Raw genomic sequence first — 17,322 nt, forward strand, 5'->3', positions numbered from 1 at the left:
TATAGTTTAAGATAAATTTGAAGTCACATTCAAAAATAAACTTATGTTGCTATCTGTAAACTGTAGGTATCAAAATACATAATGGACAGTACTATAATGATGTCACAATAATTAATTTGTGACCTAAAATATTTAAAATGATTAGAACATTGACAGGATGAACAGAAGCCATTTCCTTTCACAGTATTATAATGTTATATTATATTCTTCTCTGTTAAAGGTTGATGTCTTATTTCAGGAAGCTAAACTGGGAGGTGGCAGGGAGATGGGATGTCAGAGTTTCTGGATAAAGGCTCATCTATTTCTGACTGAGATGGGGAATTTCATGTGACAGAAGACAGCAAACCTTGGGAGCTCTCTACTCCAGAGAGCTTTGCGACTGAGTCATTTGGTATGCTTAAGGCAGAGGTAATTCTTTTTTTAAAATATACACTGGGGAGATAGAGGGTTAAGGGGATCAGTGAAAACGTGGAGTAAAGCCAACAATCAGATCAACCATAACATTGAATCGTGAAGCAGCCTCGAGGGGCCAAATGGTCTACTCTTGCTGCTGTTGATAATGCCCTTCACTCCGAGTAGCGGAAATCTGGACCCACACCACCCCCCCCCACCCCCCGCCAAAAGTGAGAATTTCAAAAACGAGGTTGGAAGATGATCGTCAGGTAAGAACGTTAAGGCTTAGGGAATATGGATCCAAAACAAAAGTGTAGTTAAAATTCCACTCAACCAGAATCTGACCAAATAGATAAACAGGCTACAAGGGCAATTCATAAATTATCATTAAAAATTAAAATAAATAAAAGTGGATAATTACCTGGTCACTTGATAAATATTTCCTTAACCTAATATTTCCAACTTATTCCCGAAAAAGATTATCAATTTCAAATTGCTAAATGATTCAAGATCAGAGTCCAGAATGCAACTTGATGTTTCAATATCCTGCATGAAACTTGTAAAAAATTGTGCTTTGACACGGTTATTGTGTGCAGAATTAGTCTGTCATATGGGCAACAGGAAGGACTGCATGTCTTTCCTATTCTCCAGTCAAAACACTGCTGGGAAGACATGGCTCAATGAAATTTCAGTCAATACTTCAAATAAATCATAATTAATCAATTGGAAAGGATTAAGTTTTCACAAGAGTATGTAAATTTTTTTTTAATATTGTAATGCGGGTAGAAAGTGGATGTTTCCTCCTTACCAGCTTGCCGTGGACCTCTCTTTCGCCTGAAGGCAGCTCCTGATTGAAGGGCCTCCATTAGACTGTCCATCACTCCTGTCTCATCACCCTCTGTGCACAGAACAAAAACAAGAATCAGACGCCAGGCCTGAGTATATACAGCAACACCAAAAGACAAACCTACAGAAATCTCGGGCTAACAAGCCGATTCAAGAATTACTGTGGGCTTGATTACAAGTAAGCCCTTTGAAAAAGCCAAACATAATAGAATTAAGGTACAACAAAAATTTCCAATGAGATGCTGAATAAATAAATTTATAATTCTGCATATATTTCTATAATACAAAACAAAACTACATTGCCTTTCAACAAGTTACTCATTTTAATACTTTTAGAGTCATAGAGTTGTACACCACAGAAACAGTCCCTTTGGACCACCACATCTATGCCGAGTGTTTTGCCCATCTGCACCAAATCCCCTTTCTCATATTAGGGCTGAATACGTCTATGCCTTGCCTATTTAACTCTCTCTCTAAATGTTTGTTAAATATAGCGATTGCATCTGCCTCCACCACCTCCTCTGGCAGTGTTCCAGATATCAACCACTGTCCATGTGAAAAACTTTTCCCTCATTTCTTCTCCCAGTCACCTTAACCAATGCCCCCTTGTTTTTGATACCTCAACCATGGGAAAAAGATTCTGAGCAGCTACCCTATGTTTCATGTAATTTTATATACCCCCATCTGATTACCACTCAGCCTTCTTTACCAAGCATATCCAATCTCTCCTAATAACTGAAGTGCTCCAATCCATATAACATTCTGGTGAATCTCCTCTGCACCCTCTCCACTGCAATCACATCCTTCCTGTAGTGTGGTGACCAGAACTATGTATGATACTCCAAGTGCTGCCAAACCAGAGTTTAATGTAGTTGTGATAGAACAACTCTTTTGTCTATGCCTCAACGCATAAAGGCCAGCATGCAATTCAGCAAATCTAGTGTATCATTCCACTTCAGACATCACACATTTAATAGAATATTTTGGATGAGGGAGTGAAGCATGGATATGTCATGGTGATATTGAGCTCCAGATTAAATTATGCCCCTGAATCACATAAATAAAGGCAGTATAGTCTGGAATCAGAATTTAAGGGATGAGCTTAGACTCGAGCCAAGTCTAAAAAAATTAGGACTGGTATTTAATTCAAAAACTAAGAAACATTTGTACAGAGGATTGAAGTACTTGCTGTTTTCTTCTGGATTTTTTTTAAAATTAATTTTTTGGGATGAGAATGTCACTGCCAAGGCCAACATTTATTGTTTATTCCTCTTGTCCTTGGGAAGGTGCTGGTGAGCCACCTTTTTGAACGGCTGCATTCCTTCTGGTGAAAGTACTCTGATAACATTGTTGGGGAGGGAGTTCCAGGATTCAGACCCAGTGGTGATAAAGGAACAATTATTATATTTCTTAGTCAGGATGGTCTGCGACTAGGAGGGGAACTAGCAGATGGTTGTGTTCCCCTGCCCCTATACTTTCTGCTGCTTCATGGTAAAGGCTGTGGATTTGTGAGGTGCTGCTGGTGCACTCTTGATGAATAACTGCAGTATTTTACAAATTGAATGCACTGTAGCCACGGTGAAAGGAATGGTGGATGGGGTGCTAATGAAGGTTGATTTACCCTGTATGGTGCTGAGACTGAGTATTGTTGCAGCTGCATTCATCCATGCAAGTGGAGAGTGTTCCATCACATTCCTGATTTGTGGCTCGTAGATGGTGAAAGGCTTTGGGGTGTTGGGGCAAGTCATTTATTCTTACAGCTACAGTATCTATGTTGCCAGACCTGTATTTAACTGTTGATGGTGAGCAAATTATTAATTTTAATTCTGTTAATCAAAATATTAAGCATAATGGGACAAAAGAGGGTGCATTGAATTATGTTGCTAATCAATTTGTACTGCTGTTCAAGAAAATGCTGAAATTACTCAGCAGGCCAGGCAGCGCCCATGAAGAGAGAACCAGAGGGTAATGCTGAAGGCCACTGACTTTTCATTAGATTCGGAACAGGAAATATTTTTCTCTCCCTTCAGATGCTGCCTGAACTGCTGACTTTTTAAATACTGCAACACACAAAATGCTGGAGGAACTCAGTGGATCAGGCAGCATCTGTGGAGGGAATTGAATAGTCAATGTTTCAAGTTGAGGCCCTTCGTTGTTTTGAACAAAAAACTTTCCCTGTCCATTTCTCTCTATGGATGCTGCCCAACCTACTGTGTTCCTCCAGCGTTTTGTGTGTTGCTTCATATTCCAGCTTCTGAAGTCTCTTATGTCTTTGGATTTTTATAGCGTTCTGCTTTGGTTTCAGATTTTGAATATCTATATTATTTTTGTATTGTAAATCTAGGTGCAGTGACTGTCAACTGCTTGAAGAGATGGGCAAGAGCAGAGCTTTATCCTGTAGTTACACATAATGGTTTTATATCTATTTTTAATCACTGTATAGCAAGCTGGAGAGGGGGCAACAACAGACTCGTTTTTCTACCACTGATCTGATAAGCACAATTGTAGCATTCCCGGTGAGTGCAGATATCACAATACTGGCAAGGAATGGAACCTGTATTTTTGGGACCACCAACTAATATAGCAATGAATCTGTCTGATAAGCACAATTGTAGCATTCCCGGTGAGTGCAGATATCACAATACTGGCAAGGAATGGAACCTGTATTTTTGGGACCACCAACTAATATAGCAATGAATCTGCCATTTGGTGAAGCATTTGATGCTTTAACAAGTTCATCGCAACACAATTGCCTCTGACCTTAAAGGGGATCTCTACACTAAAAGGTTCAGCATGTACATACACATTTCTGGAAGGAACACAGAACCAAATAATATTAGTTTCATGGAAGTATATGAATCACAAGAAAAGTGCAAATTTAATTTAACAAAGCTGCATATCTGACCATCTGTACTGCCAGAAACACCTCTAATATCAATAATATTTTTTTCAAGGAGAGTAAATCAGACAGAAAATGCAGAGAAAACTTGCCAATAGCATAAGATGTTGAAAATTCAGAAATCAATTGGCATTTGAAACAAAAAGCATTATGTGACCTTAGTTAATGTTTTACTGTCAAACGTTGATCAATGTCCATAGATTCCTGGTGCACAGTTTTATTTCAGATTTGATATTTGCCTCTGGCAGACTACCTTACATCATCGCAAAGGAATAGAAATTAATAGAGTCTGACACGTGCTGAAAGACAACTTAAACCTGCAAGTTTGTACTTTTATTAGAGAAGCTGAAAAGAAAAAAAAACTGCTATTTCCATTAGAACTCAATCGGTTTCTATCTTCTGCACTATCAGGACCAATTGTTCACCAGTTACAAAAACCAAGCCAGGCTACACTCCTAGTGTGGAAGCTCTGCCAAGTGCAGTGAGGGTCCTGGAATTACACTCAAGTCAGTATTCAGATGAGTTCACCTTTAAACCATTTTATAAAAAATAAAGTTCCTACTGAGGAATCAACTTCTGCAATGATTTCACCTTTTTATACTCAGAGGCAACAGCAATATTCCTGCAATACAGGCCAAAAAGGTAATGAAATGGGATTACTATGAATAAAGAAATATTCCATATGTCTACAAATGACCAAATTGCAATCCGAGAATGTCCTTCCCATGGACGATTACCTAGACACTCTCAACGGTGCCATCCATCTGTTCACTGTCCCTTTCCTCACTTTGCAGGTGTCATGGTGATAATGGATGTAAACCGTAATTAGAGAGTGCCCTACAATTGCAAACTACCCCTATAACCCAGAAATGAACTGGTTTCAAACAAAAGGCTACTCAGATTCTCAAGGTAAAAAGAAAAAAAGCAAATTAAAACAGCTGCCTCTACTCCTCCAGGGTATTGAATTTCATTGCACCACTTCTGTTGTTCATGGCACGTATCCAATTTGAGGCAACCTCAATTTTGGAACATTTAGCTTAAGCTGCTTCAAATAGATTCTACAAGCAAAAACATATTTGTGCTCAAGATTGGCTTTAATGGAGCTGTCAAATCTGGATCTGAGACGGGAAGGTGCCAGACCATCAATTTTCCCTTCTTGACGTGCTCAATGCTGTGAACATTCGGTTGCAGGAATTGGCATCAATGCATCTGGACGAGAGGAGGATAACGTTACCTTGGGCTCAAGCTTACTAATTTGCAACTCCTGTAGGAACATGCACTTATACAATGTCAGTTGAGGGAAAAATATGACTCATTTTATCGAAGCGTTACAGTGAGGACATTAAGTTAAATGAGTCTATAGCAGCTCCTTACAGAATAACCCTGTCTGTCCCATATCCCTGTTCTTTTCCTACAGCCCTGCAAATTATTCTGTCTGAAAAATTCCCTTTTGAAAGTACTTATTGATTCTGTTTCCACCGCCACAACAGGCAGTTCATTTTCAATCATAACTCTTCTGAGTAAAAGATTTTTCTCACATTCTCCTTGGAGCTTTTGCCCAAAATGCGAAGTGTGCGCCCCGGTCCTAGAACCATCTGCTAATGGGAAACAGCTTCCCTCCAGTGACCTTGTCTAAACCAGCCACACTTTGGTACACCTCTGCCTAATGTCATCTTTTCCTTCCAAGCAGAACAATCTCAACTTGGAGCTGAAGTCCCTCACAGCTGTTGCCAATTTCCATGGGTGAATAATCTCAAATCTCAACGGTTGGATCCATAAATGAAGGGAACACCAGTTGCAAGTTCCTCTTGAAGTTGCGCCTTACTCCATTGTTGGGGTCACTTCATCGTCACTGGACCTAAATTCTGCAATAGCTTACCCAACTACACTATTGAAGCACCCCGAGCAAGTCATTAATAGCAGTAAAGGTAGCAGTTCAACACCACCCTCACAAGGATAACTAGGGATGGGCATTGCTTGATTTGCTGTTGCTGCGCACACCTCAAGTGGATACCATAAAACTTAAGGAGCACATAACCCAAAAGACTCAGATTTCACAGGAACTTTCAGAAGGTAATTAGATATATACTCGAAGAGGATAATTTGGAGGCACATGGCTCAAGCTCGTATGTGGGAACTAATTCCATAATTCATTCATTGAGCCAGAGCATACATGATGATAGGCTGAATGTGTTTTTTCAACACTGAGCTGGGTCTGACTGGTGTAGGCTGTTGGACTTCATGTAGAGTACAGTAAAGTAGAATAATAGTGGTATCTATCAGTCAGCACCTCAGGAACACACTCGCTCCATGTGAATCTGAGACTAACATGAAGCAGCCTGGTGCCTGCTGTTCTCTTTGAAGCTGCTGGCCACAATCAGCACTATTTGCCCATTTGGGCTGTAGCAGTTTAAGATGGCAGTTCATTACCATTTTCCCAAGGAGAATTAGGATGATAATAAGTGATGCCCTTGCCAGGAATGCCCAGATCCTAGAATTAAGAAAATATTTTGCTGACACTACCTTTAACTTGATACTCTATTGTGTCTTTTAACCTGATACTCTATTGTGGGCACAAAGGCCTCTCATTGACACCTCTGGCTGCAGACAGAGTACGATCAAAGAAACAGATTAAATTTCAGTGTTGTTTGAAAGGGAATTAACTGCATTTCGCTGAGGTTTATCCAACCTAGGAACGGCACGTTTCTTGCACAGAATTAGAAGTCAATTATTTATTGGTGTTAAAAAGAACGAATCTAATAATAAACATTATCATTTCAATCTTCTTGAAACCATTTCAAATCCATCCAAAACTTTCTCTATCACCAAAACTATCTGACAGCAGCTATTCTACATTGGGAATCCAAACAATATTTACATACATAACAGCAACAACCTCTATTCCCTGTTTAAAATATGTTCGCCTCAATCACTTGGTACTAATCTTGCCCGAGTCAGAACTTGTTGGTTCACCCCACTCCAGCTACTTGAATACTGAAGTCTGGGATGATGGTCTAGTGCAACACTGAGAGAATGGTGTGCTGCTGGAGGTGCTGGTTTTTGCATGAGACTTTAAACCAATACACAGTCTGCTTTAAACCAATATAGGTGTCTGTAAAAGATCCCATAGCACCATTTTGCAAGGGAATTACCCGTAGAAGAGTCAAGGCCAATATTTATTCCTCAACATCATCAGAGCAGATTATCGAGTCATTATCATGCTGTTATTTAAGGGGGCTTATTGGATGCAAATCAGTCGCCACATTTACCACGTTACAAAATGACTACGAAAGTACTCCATTGGTTTGAAATGCTATGAGGTATTTGCTTTGAAACCCCTTGAGCATTTGAAATGGTGTTGCCTGAGTGTGAACTTGAAAAGTGAATTAGACTATCCTGCTTAAAAGTACATTCCACCCTTCTTCAACTGCAACACCTCAGAAATCCTCCTTAAAATTAGAGATTTATATGTGGACAAAATGCAGTTCGCAGGTTATGTACCCCAGTGATGGGTAATACATGTTCATAAAGAACTCCTAGATAGTAGGTGCAGGAGGTAAAATGGTCGATTCCAGAACTGTTTGTGTGTTATGTGCAATAATAATATAAAAAAATTATGCAATTATTATGCTGTCAGGAATCTTTCCTGACTCAGTTTATGCCAGTAATTTGTTTTGAAAACAGATGTATTCTCAAGATGAGTTATATTGGTTGGCAGTATGTCAGACTAATTGTAGTTAGCTTGCTAATCAGAGAAAAAAATCCCAATATCTTTGCTAAATCTGGTTGATGACTCTGCACTCCCCCATAATTTATCCATGCAGAACAAGACGTTGCCCGGTAGATGCAGGCAACAGCCAACCTCCTTTGAAAACCTCCTGGGGACTGTTACTTAGCAACCAGCTTCAGCAGTGAGATGTGAAGGTTTAGCTGCAGCCTATCTTCGACAATTGCTAACACAAACTTAGCAGACCTCAATCACGTACGGTGCACATCTGATCCAGCAACAGAAAAACAAAATGGGCTGTGGCACAATGGGAAACTTCAGTTTTGCTGGTACCAGCTAACTCATGGTACAATTTGATTTCCATACTTTTCAGCTCCACAAGACTTCCTTGCCACCTTATTGAAGTGACTATTCTTCATGACCTTGAATGTTGGCACTCTGACTATGGGAGGACATCATAGCCAAACTCTATCATATCTGTGCCTGTCATACATGTTCCAGCAAGTGTCACTGATTAACGGTGAGGCGTGGAATTTCCCTTTTATCATGGGGCCCACTTCCACATCCTTCCTGTATTGAGGCGACCAGAACTGACCACAGTTCTGGTCGCCTCAATACAGGAAGGATGTGGAAGCCATAGAAAGGGTGCAAGAGGAGATTTACTAGGATGCTGCCTGGAACGTGGAGCATGCCTGATGAGAGTAGGTTGAGGGAATTCGGCTTTTTCTCCTTGGAGGGACGGAGGATGAGGGGGGGACCTGATAGAGGTATATAAGATGATGAGAGGTACTGATCGGGTAAATAGTCAGAGGCTTTTCCCCAGGGCTGAAATGGTTGCCACAAGAGGACATAGGTTTAAGGTACTGGGGAGTAGATATAGAGGAGATGTCAGGGGTAAGTTTTTTTTTACTCAGAGTGGTGAGTGTGTGGAATGGGCTGCCAGCAACGGTGGTGGAGGCGGACACGATACGGTCTTTTAAGATACTGTTGGATAGGTACATGGAGCTGAGAAAAATAGAGGGCTATGGGTAAGCCTAGTAATTTCTAGGGTAGGGACATGTTCGGCACAGCTTTGTGGGCCGAAGAGCCTGAATTGTGCTGTAGTTTTTCTGTGTTTTCTAAAACACTTTTCATTGGTCCAGTCAGCTTACTGGCCAGACATAGAACCAGAGTTCATCTGGTCCACTGCCTCAGTACCACAATGGGGAGTACACAAGCAACTGGATGCTGCAGACAAAATGACACAGGAGAATTCTGTGTTGTTCAAAAACAGACCAGGATTTAATTACAGATCACAGCATTTCCTGCCAGACATTTTTCATTCTCAGAGTCATGGAGTTATGCAGCACAGAAACAGGCCCTTCGGCCCAACTAATCCATGCCGACCACGTCGCCTACCTGACCTAGTCCCCTTTGCTTCCATTTGGCCCATTTCCCTCCACACCTTTCCTATCCGTGTACCTGTACAGATGTCTTTTAAAATATCATAATTGTACCCCCTTCTACTTCCTCCTCTGGCAGCTCATTCCATATATGCACCATGTGAAAATATTGCCGTTCAGGTCCCTTTTAAATCTTTCACCCCTCACTTTAAACTTATGCCATCTGCTTTTGGATTCCACTACTCTGGGGAAAAGATTGCGGTTGTTCACCTTATCTATGCCCCTCGTGGTTTTATACACCTCTATAAGGTCACCCCTCAGTCTCTATGCTCCAGGGAGAAAAGCCTATCCAGTCTCTCCTTATAAAGCAAATCCCGATGATATCCTTGTGAACCTTTCTTTGCACCCTTCCCAGTTTAATAACATCCTTCCTATAGCAGGGTGACCAGAACTGTACACTACTCTGAATGTGGCCTCATCATTGGCTTTGAGGCCAGGATCTCACTTGTGCTGTGCACATCGCATCAAATGGCCATTTAGGACCAGTACACTGTGCACTGCTCGTAGAGCTGCAACCTCTCAGCTGCAGTGACTCAGGTTTAACCCTGATCTCTGGTGCTGTCTGTTTGGAGTTTGCATGTTCTCCCTGGGATTGCATGATTTTCCTCTGGGTGCTCTGGTTTCCTCCCATATCCCAAAGATGAGCTGGTAGGTTAAACGACCACTATAAATTGCTCCTACTTGTGAAGATGAGTGGTAGAATCTGGAGATAGTTGAAGAGAATGCAGGAAGAATAAAATGGTAATTAAGCAAATGTGTGTTTGATGGTCAGCATAAACTTGATGGGCCGAAAGGCTTGTTGCCATTCTGTACAACTAGCTACAAGATCCTGTATTATGCTGCAAGTCTTCTTGATGACCTAATTGTGATGTAGAACAGTTAACTTGAAATCCAATCAAATCTGAAGCTTTTACTCAACCTGACATCGCCAAGACATGAGAAACTTGCATCCATCTTGAGATTTCTGTTAATCAGGCTTGAGCGCACATTTATCTCAGATGTCTATGGACAAGCTCAAGGTATGGCAGGACCAAAGGTTAAGGAACGTAACATGGTGGCCCCTGCGTGGATCCTACCAACCAAGCAGAGTCTGCAGCTGGCTTCCTTACTCAGGTGAGGAACTGCAGACATTCAAGTGATGATCCCTAGGATACTTTTCTCAACACGACACCCTTCATGAGTGCCCAGTAGTTTCTATATTTTGTTCTGAGTTCTTATCCAATCCAATATTTTGGTAGACATCCTTGGTTTTGATTTCATCCAGATTCTGATATATGAAACCTTATGGAGTAGAGGAGAAAAAAAAAAAGTAGAGTTCGGCTAAAGATCAGATCGACCATGATTGTATTGAATGACAGGGCAGGATTGAGGGAGCATATGCCTAAATGCAACAATTTCAAGTTCTTCGAAATAACCTTATTCAAGTTCGGAGTGTAATAGAGAGAAACAGCATGGAATCAAGTCTGTGCTGACCATCATGTGTATCCCACTTGCCTGCATTAATACCATATCCCTCTATACCCTGCTCATTCATGAGCCTGTCCACATGCCTCAATAAACATTGTTACTGTTCCCACTTCCACCATCTCCTCTGGCAGCTGATTTGAAATAATAAAAGAACGCACTTTGTGTGAATAATTTATCCCTCAGATTCCCTTTAAACATCTCTCTCACCTTAACCTGCTCCCTCTCATCTTATCCATGCTGAACCAAATACCTATTTACTCTAATTCCTTTTTCCAGCACATGGCTCGTAGCCTTCAATGCCTTGGCAATTCAAGTGTTTGTCTAAATATCTCATAAATGCTCTGCAAGTATTTGTCTCCATCATCCCCTCAAGCAGTGCATTCCAAATTCAAATCACTCTCTGGGTGAAAAAAAATCCTCCTCAGATCTCTAAACCCCTCTTACTATGAACCTACTCCCTCTAGCTTTAGATACATCTGATCTGCGGAACGTTTTCTACCATCTACCCTATCTATGCCCCTCATAATTCTGTTTACCTCATTCAGGGCCACCTCCTCAGTGCTGGCTATAAACATGATGATAGAAGGCTACCTCATGATCAACAGATTGGCAACTGAAATAATAAACATTCCCTTAGTCCTATTTGAAAAAGCCAAGTAACACTGGCCCAGACCTGTTTCAGAATGCACAGCATCAATCACTGGGAAATTTTCCTGTCTCGAATCCCATAACTACATATTTTCTGTCAAATCCTGTAGATTGACTGTGGGCAAAATTGAAAGGGAGTTAAGCCTGAATATATAAAAAAAACAGAAAGAAACTTGCACAAGATCTTAGTCTGGACTTGCAGCACTGCTGAAGTTTCAGGTATCCATCTATCATACTGATGCAGCCGCAGTTAAAAGGGATGATTGAACCTTTACAGTTATAAAGATAGAACAGAAATAACAATTTTTTCACAAGCTGTGAAGAGTAAGGATGGACTGTTCAATAGTAATTAAGGTTATGAAGAGCCATGATAACAAATGATGAAAGATAATTTTCATTGGTTGGTGAGATTAAAATGAAAGATCATCATGATCACAAAATGGAGAAAGTCAGAATAAAATTTCTCTACCACTAGCCATTGTTGAACCTGAGGCAGTAAATTTCTATAAAATGAAGTGGATAGTTGTATGAAAAAAAGAATGAATGCTCTAGATTTCAATTGTGTCTTTCTAGACATCAAAAATACTCCACAGTCAATGAAGTAGTTTCTAACTGTAGTTACTGTTATGATATGATAAATGTGCATGGCAAGGCCCTATAAATAGCAATGTGGTAATGATGAGGTAATTGGTTGCAAAGTTATTTTAAGGATAAATATTGCCAAGGTGTTGGAGAGAACTTCCATGTTTTTCCTTCAGTCATACAAACTTAAGGTGCATTGTGGTTACGACAGCCTTAAAGAGATCAATTCATGCCACTGGACCAGGCTTGGGTGGAGATCATTTCCATTCACCCAGGGGATAGATGCGGATTTAGGTTAACATTTTTTTCTCAAAAATATCACCTCTGACAGTGCAGCAGTCCTTCAGTTCAAACTGTGCCAGCCTGTACACAAGTCAGTGACTCAGAGGCAAGTCAACTACCCAATTAACTATGGCTGGGTTCTACCAAACGACTGGACATTTGCCTCTACCACATGATAGGATATTTGACACCATAACCACTGTAAACTTAAACCTATCAACTTTACTGCTGAGTAGTACAGCTTTGAAGGGTTCTGAAACTCTATTGCTGGAAATAACACATGGAGCTCCATATTCTTAGACAAAGATGGGTAGAAGCTTGTGATTCTGATTTAATGAGCTGGCATTTATGCTCATGACTGGCACATTAATAATTGAAGTCTCTCAAGGAAATAACAAACTATGGGAAATATTAGAACTTTGCAGAATCTCAGCCTTGCTCTCTCCTTTCACAGTAATGGAATACTCTTTACACAATCTCTAGCCTACAACTATATCACTGATGGAAATATATGAATATATAATACCCCAAAAGTATATTGATTGCTCCTTAATTATATGCATTAGTACTGATTGTTTTGTTTCCTGGTTTAGCAGGGGTACACCCAAGAACTCTTTGGAACAGTATGGCATCGAGGAGCTCAGTAAGTGAAGTTAATGGGCGTAAAAGAAAATTCCCCAGTGGTCAGATTTTCCACTTTGCACAAAGGAAGATGGTTGCAACTGTTGGACATTGAGTCAGAGTTATATAGCACAGAAACAGGCCCTTCATCCCTATTCATCTATGCTGACCAATATGTCTATCCCAGCTAGTCTCATCTGCCTGCATCTGGCCCATATCCCTTTAAACCTTTTCTATCCACGTACATGTCCAAATGTCTTTTTAACGTTGTAACTGTGCCTGCTTCCACAGCTTCACCTGGCAGTTTGTTCCATATACCCACCACCCTTGTAAAAAGTTGTTCCTCAGATCCTTTTTAAACCTTTGCCCTCACACTTTAAATTTAGGTCCTCTAGTCTTAGACTTCCCTATCCTGGGAAAAAGACTGACCTTATCTACCCCCCTCATGATTTTATATACCTCTACAAGGTCACTCCTCAGCCTCCTACGCTCTAGGCTGAGGGGTGACGTTGTAGAGGTCCATCCAGCCTCTCCTTATAGCTCAAGCCGTCCAGTCCCAGTAATGTCCTTGTGAATCTTTTCTGTACCCTTTCCAGCTTAATGAGATCCTTCCTATAGCTGGGACACCAGAACTGTTCACTAAACTCTAATCAAACTCCCAGTCCCAAGTTCTTTGGGGGCAACCATCTTCTTCATCAATGACTTTCCTTCTTAAAGGTCAGAAGCAGGCAAGTTTGCAGAAAAATGCACTAAGTTCAGTTCCATTTGCAACTCCTTAGCAAAGTGAAGGAGACTATAGTCATTCCATTAAAGTACAAGGTAATGATCATCTCCAGTAAAAGAGAGTCTAACCACATAACCTTGATATTCAATGGTATTAGCATTCCTGGTTGCACCATCATAGGGGTGAGGGTGCCATTGACCAAAAATTCAACTGGATCGGCTGCAAGGATGAGGCTGGTTATCCTGACACCTCAAAGTGTTTCCACCATCTACATGCCACAAGTTAGCAGCGTGATGGAGTGATCTCCACAGTTCCCCAACAACCTCAAGAAGCTGGTTAACATTCAGGAGAAGTTTGAATTTTGATTAAGGAAAAGCTTTACTATTCAGTGAGCAGGGACCATGGCTGTTCAAAATCCATTGAAAAGGACAATCATGGCTGATATTAGAAGGACTGAGAACTAATGATATTATTCTCTGCTCACATTAATTCAGCTTGCACACTGTAGAACTTAGCAGAGTCCTTGAAAGTAATTCTGATAAGATCATTACTGTTTGAACATAAACATGCTGAAACAAAATCAGTAGCAGAGATTTCTAAAAACCTACATGACTTTTAAAAAAAATTCTGATTTCACACAGGCAGAGCGTACACCTACACAATTTCCAGAATGTGGCTACAACTGTTAAGAACTATGTTTGATTAGAAGAGACTTCTGAGTATTATGAAGATAAGAGGTGCAAAAAATCAATACCATAAACCTTATTAAAATAAAATGGTCTTAACACATCCAATGCTAATGGATGCTGTCTTTAATGACTTCAAATTACCCTGGATCCCCAGTACTTGCAGTAAAGCTCACCAGAATAACTTATCAATTTGCCATGTAAATCTGACAGAAAGCACTTACTACTTCAAACCATTTGAAGAACCTGCACAAATGTCAATGCTGTCTAGACAAGTCTACAGCAATGTGTGGGATGAATCAATTTTGTCAAGTCAAAAAAAAATGCCCTTGAAATTAAACTCAGCAGTTAGAGGGCAAGTCACTTGCCATTCTCTGTAGATAACAGCAGCATTATCCCATCTGAATAATGGCCCATTTCTTGCTGAAACTGCAGCTGTGATGACGAAGGATATACGGATTCAATGTTCAGAGGATTAAAGCTGAAAGTATGGCTAGCTGCCTTGAAGACAAAGAGCAAAATTCTCTTTATTGCAGACTGAGAGACTTTGAATCATCTTAATACCTTGTCTCCATCTTTCCACTCTCCACCTGCCTTCATGTTCCTTAATTGCACATGCTATTTCTCAGTGATGTATTGTATGGTATTTTTTTGTAATCAAAATTAACCAAAACAAAACATCCACTGCATTTCTTATTTTCTACAGAGATGGTTAATCAAATACAACTTCATCTTTGCTGATTGGCTCCAACTGTTCCTCAAACGGCCATTATGTACTTCCCATTTGAGAGCCTCTGATAGTTTATCGAAAACTGAAAGAAATTTGCCTGTAATCTTGTCTTTGCTGTCTCCTTTTTTGTAATGAGACATTATATTTGCCACTTCTCAATCTTTTCTTCTCCCTTTAGGACATTGGGAAAATTATAGTCAATTTTTTTTTCTTCTCCAACTTCAGTCAGGATCTGCAGTCATGATGTTTTTTGTAGCAGTACAGTGAGAATAAGGCATTTCTAAAACTAACACCTGCAAGTAACATACTAGTCATTCAAAATTAAAAAATCATAATCAGTAAACACTTGCTCAAAGCAGAACTATCAGAAACTCCTGTAAGTTTCAGACTATACATAAGACTGTATGGAAACAAATACCCAGAAAGCATCCTATCTGGATGCATCACGGCTTGGTATGGCAACTGCTCTACCCGTAACCGCAAGAAACTGCAGAGTTGAGGACACAGCTCAGCGCATCACGGAAACCAGCCTCCCCTCCATGGACTCTGTCTACACTCCTCGCTGCCTCGGCAAAGGAAGCAACATAATCAAAGACCCGACCCCATCCAAAAGCCTGAAAGCACATACCACCAGGCTCAAAGACAGCTTCTATCCCGCTGTTATAAGACCATTGAACAGTCCTCTAGTACGATAAAGTGGACTCGACCTCACAATCTACCTCATTATGGCCTTGCACTTTATTATCTACCTGTACTGCACTTTCTCTGTAACTGTAACACTTTACTCTGCATTCTGTTATTGCTTTCCCTTGTACTACCTCAATGCACTGTTGTAATGAAATGAACTACGTGGACATGTCTTTCCATTGTACCTCAGTACATGTGACAATAATAAGCCAATTTACCCAGTATTTTAAATACTATTGTATCAGTTCAAAAGCAGCATCACTCTTAGAAATGGTCCTATTATTTTTTTAGGTCTACCTCATACCTTTTAACATCTTCAAAATTTAGATGAACTTTATCTGCTTTAGTCTAGCCTCGTTAGTATTGAAATTGAAATGTTTTATTCAGCTTGGAGTAAAAGGCGATCCCACCATTGAGATGAAGCAAGTTCTCTGGTGTTCTTTCTCCAGAGAACAAGTTAGTAATTGATCACTATTGAAAGACTTGTAAATGAAAGTCACAGAAAATAATCCTGTAGGTACTGTGGATTAATACTCCCAACCAAGTTTGCTTTTCAGTGCTAATATATATTTGTTATACTGTGAAGAGTGATCAATAATTCCCACTGCTGAGAAACAAATTCCATGAATAATGGCTCTTGTTACCTTCTGACCAAGAGATCTTAATGCTTGAAGGATGAATATTATATGTAGAAAAAGTGCCAAACAGGGAAATATAACTAGATGGTAAGAACAAAAAGGAAGAGGAGGCTTTTAAAGTTCTGTCTCATTCAAAAGATGTAGTACCAAGGTACAATGTGGAAAGGGACTTACAGTCTTTGCACAGAAAGTTTCTAATCCTGATCAATATAGAAGAGCAAACTCCAAAATGAAATATCAAATATTTGTCATCAACAAAAGGTTTTTAAACTTCCTATCAACATCCTTGTATGGTAAAGCCAACTGTTGAGAAGCAACCTTTTCTCGAGGTCAAGAATAGAACACCAGTTATAAAGCCTGGGGAAAAATGAAAACCTGAAACTTGGAGACTAAAATTTGATATAATTCCTGTGAAAACTTATGGATTGTTATAATGACTTAATTAGTAAATTAATTCTTTAGAACAAAAGTTGATTCAGTTTGAAATTTCCTAATATCTGCAAAAGATGGTGGAAACAAAGAACAAGGCTAACAAGTTAAATTGCAGTAATATCCTGCACATCAATCAATGGGATGTCAAACACTGCATTGAAAGAACACGTCCATGACATTTAGCAGATTATACAATGGAAGGAAATGACAAACATTAATAATAAGCGGATAGGTATCTGATACCTATCTAACTAATACTTATTAGTTGAGGGTTTTGACTTTCTTTTATTCTTCAAAGAACATAGTCTCAGGAATTGATTTTTCTCAGTTGTTTATCTTGCAACATTTTACCTACTAACTTCAGCATTCAGAGACTGTGTGTTAATTAGTGCTAAAATGTTCTGGCAACTCCTTCAGCACAAAAACTGAACACTAGGGTATAACTGCCCTATTCTTGCAGGCCTAAAGCAAAGCAATTTACTGCCTTTAATTTTACCATGTAACAGAACTAATCATTC

General features: G+C 39.9%; 1 protein-coding gene across 1 annotated transcript in view; it reads right to left on the reverse strand.

Moving 5' to 3' along the window:
- The window catches only part of LOC127569093 (protein diaphanous homolog 1), a 101,331-nt gene that overhangs the window by 28,033 nt on the left and 55,976 nt on the right, over positions 1–17,322 (reverse strand). The window contains exon 10 of the mRNA XM_052013428.1: positions 1,202–1,291. Within this exon, the coding sequence (XP_051869388.1) occupies positions 1,202–1,291 (90 nt within the window). The remainder of the gene's footprint in view (positions 1–1,201; positions 1,292–17,322) is intronic.

This window comes from Pristis pectinata, chromosome 4 (assembly GCF_009764475.1).
Source record: "Pristis pectinata isolate sPriPec2 chromosome 4, sPriPec2.1.pri, whole genome shotgun sequence".
Taxonomy (NCBI): domain Eukaryota; kingdom Metazoa; phylum Chordata; class Chondrichthyes; order Rhinopristiformes; family Pristidae; genus Pristis; species Pristis pectinata.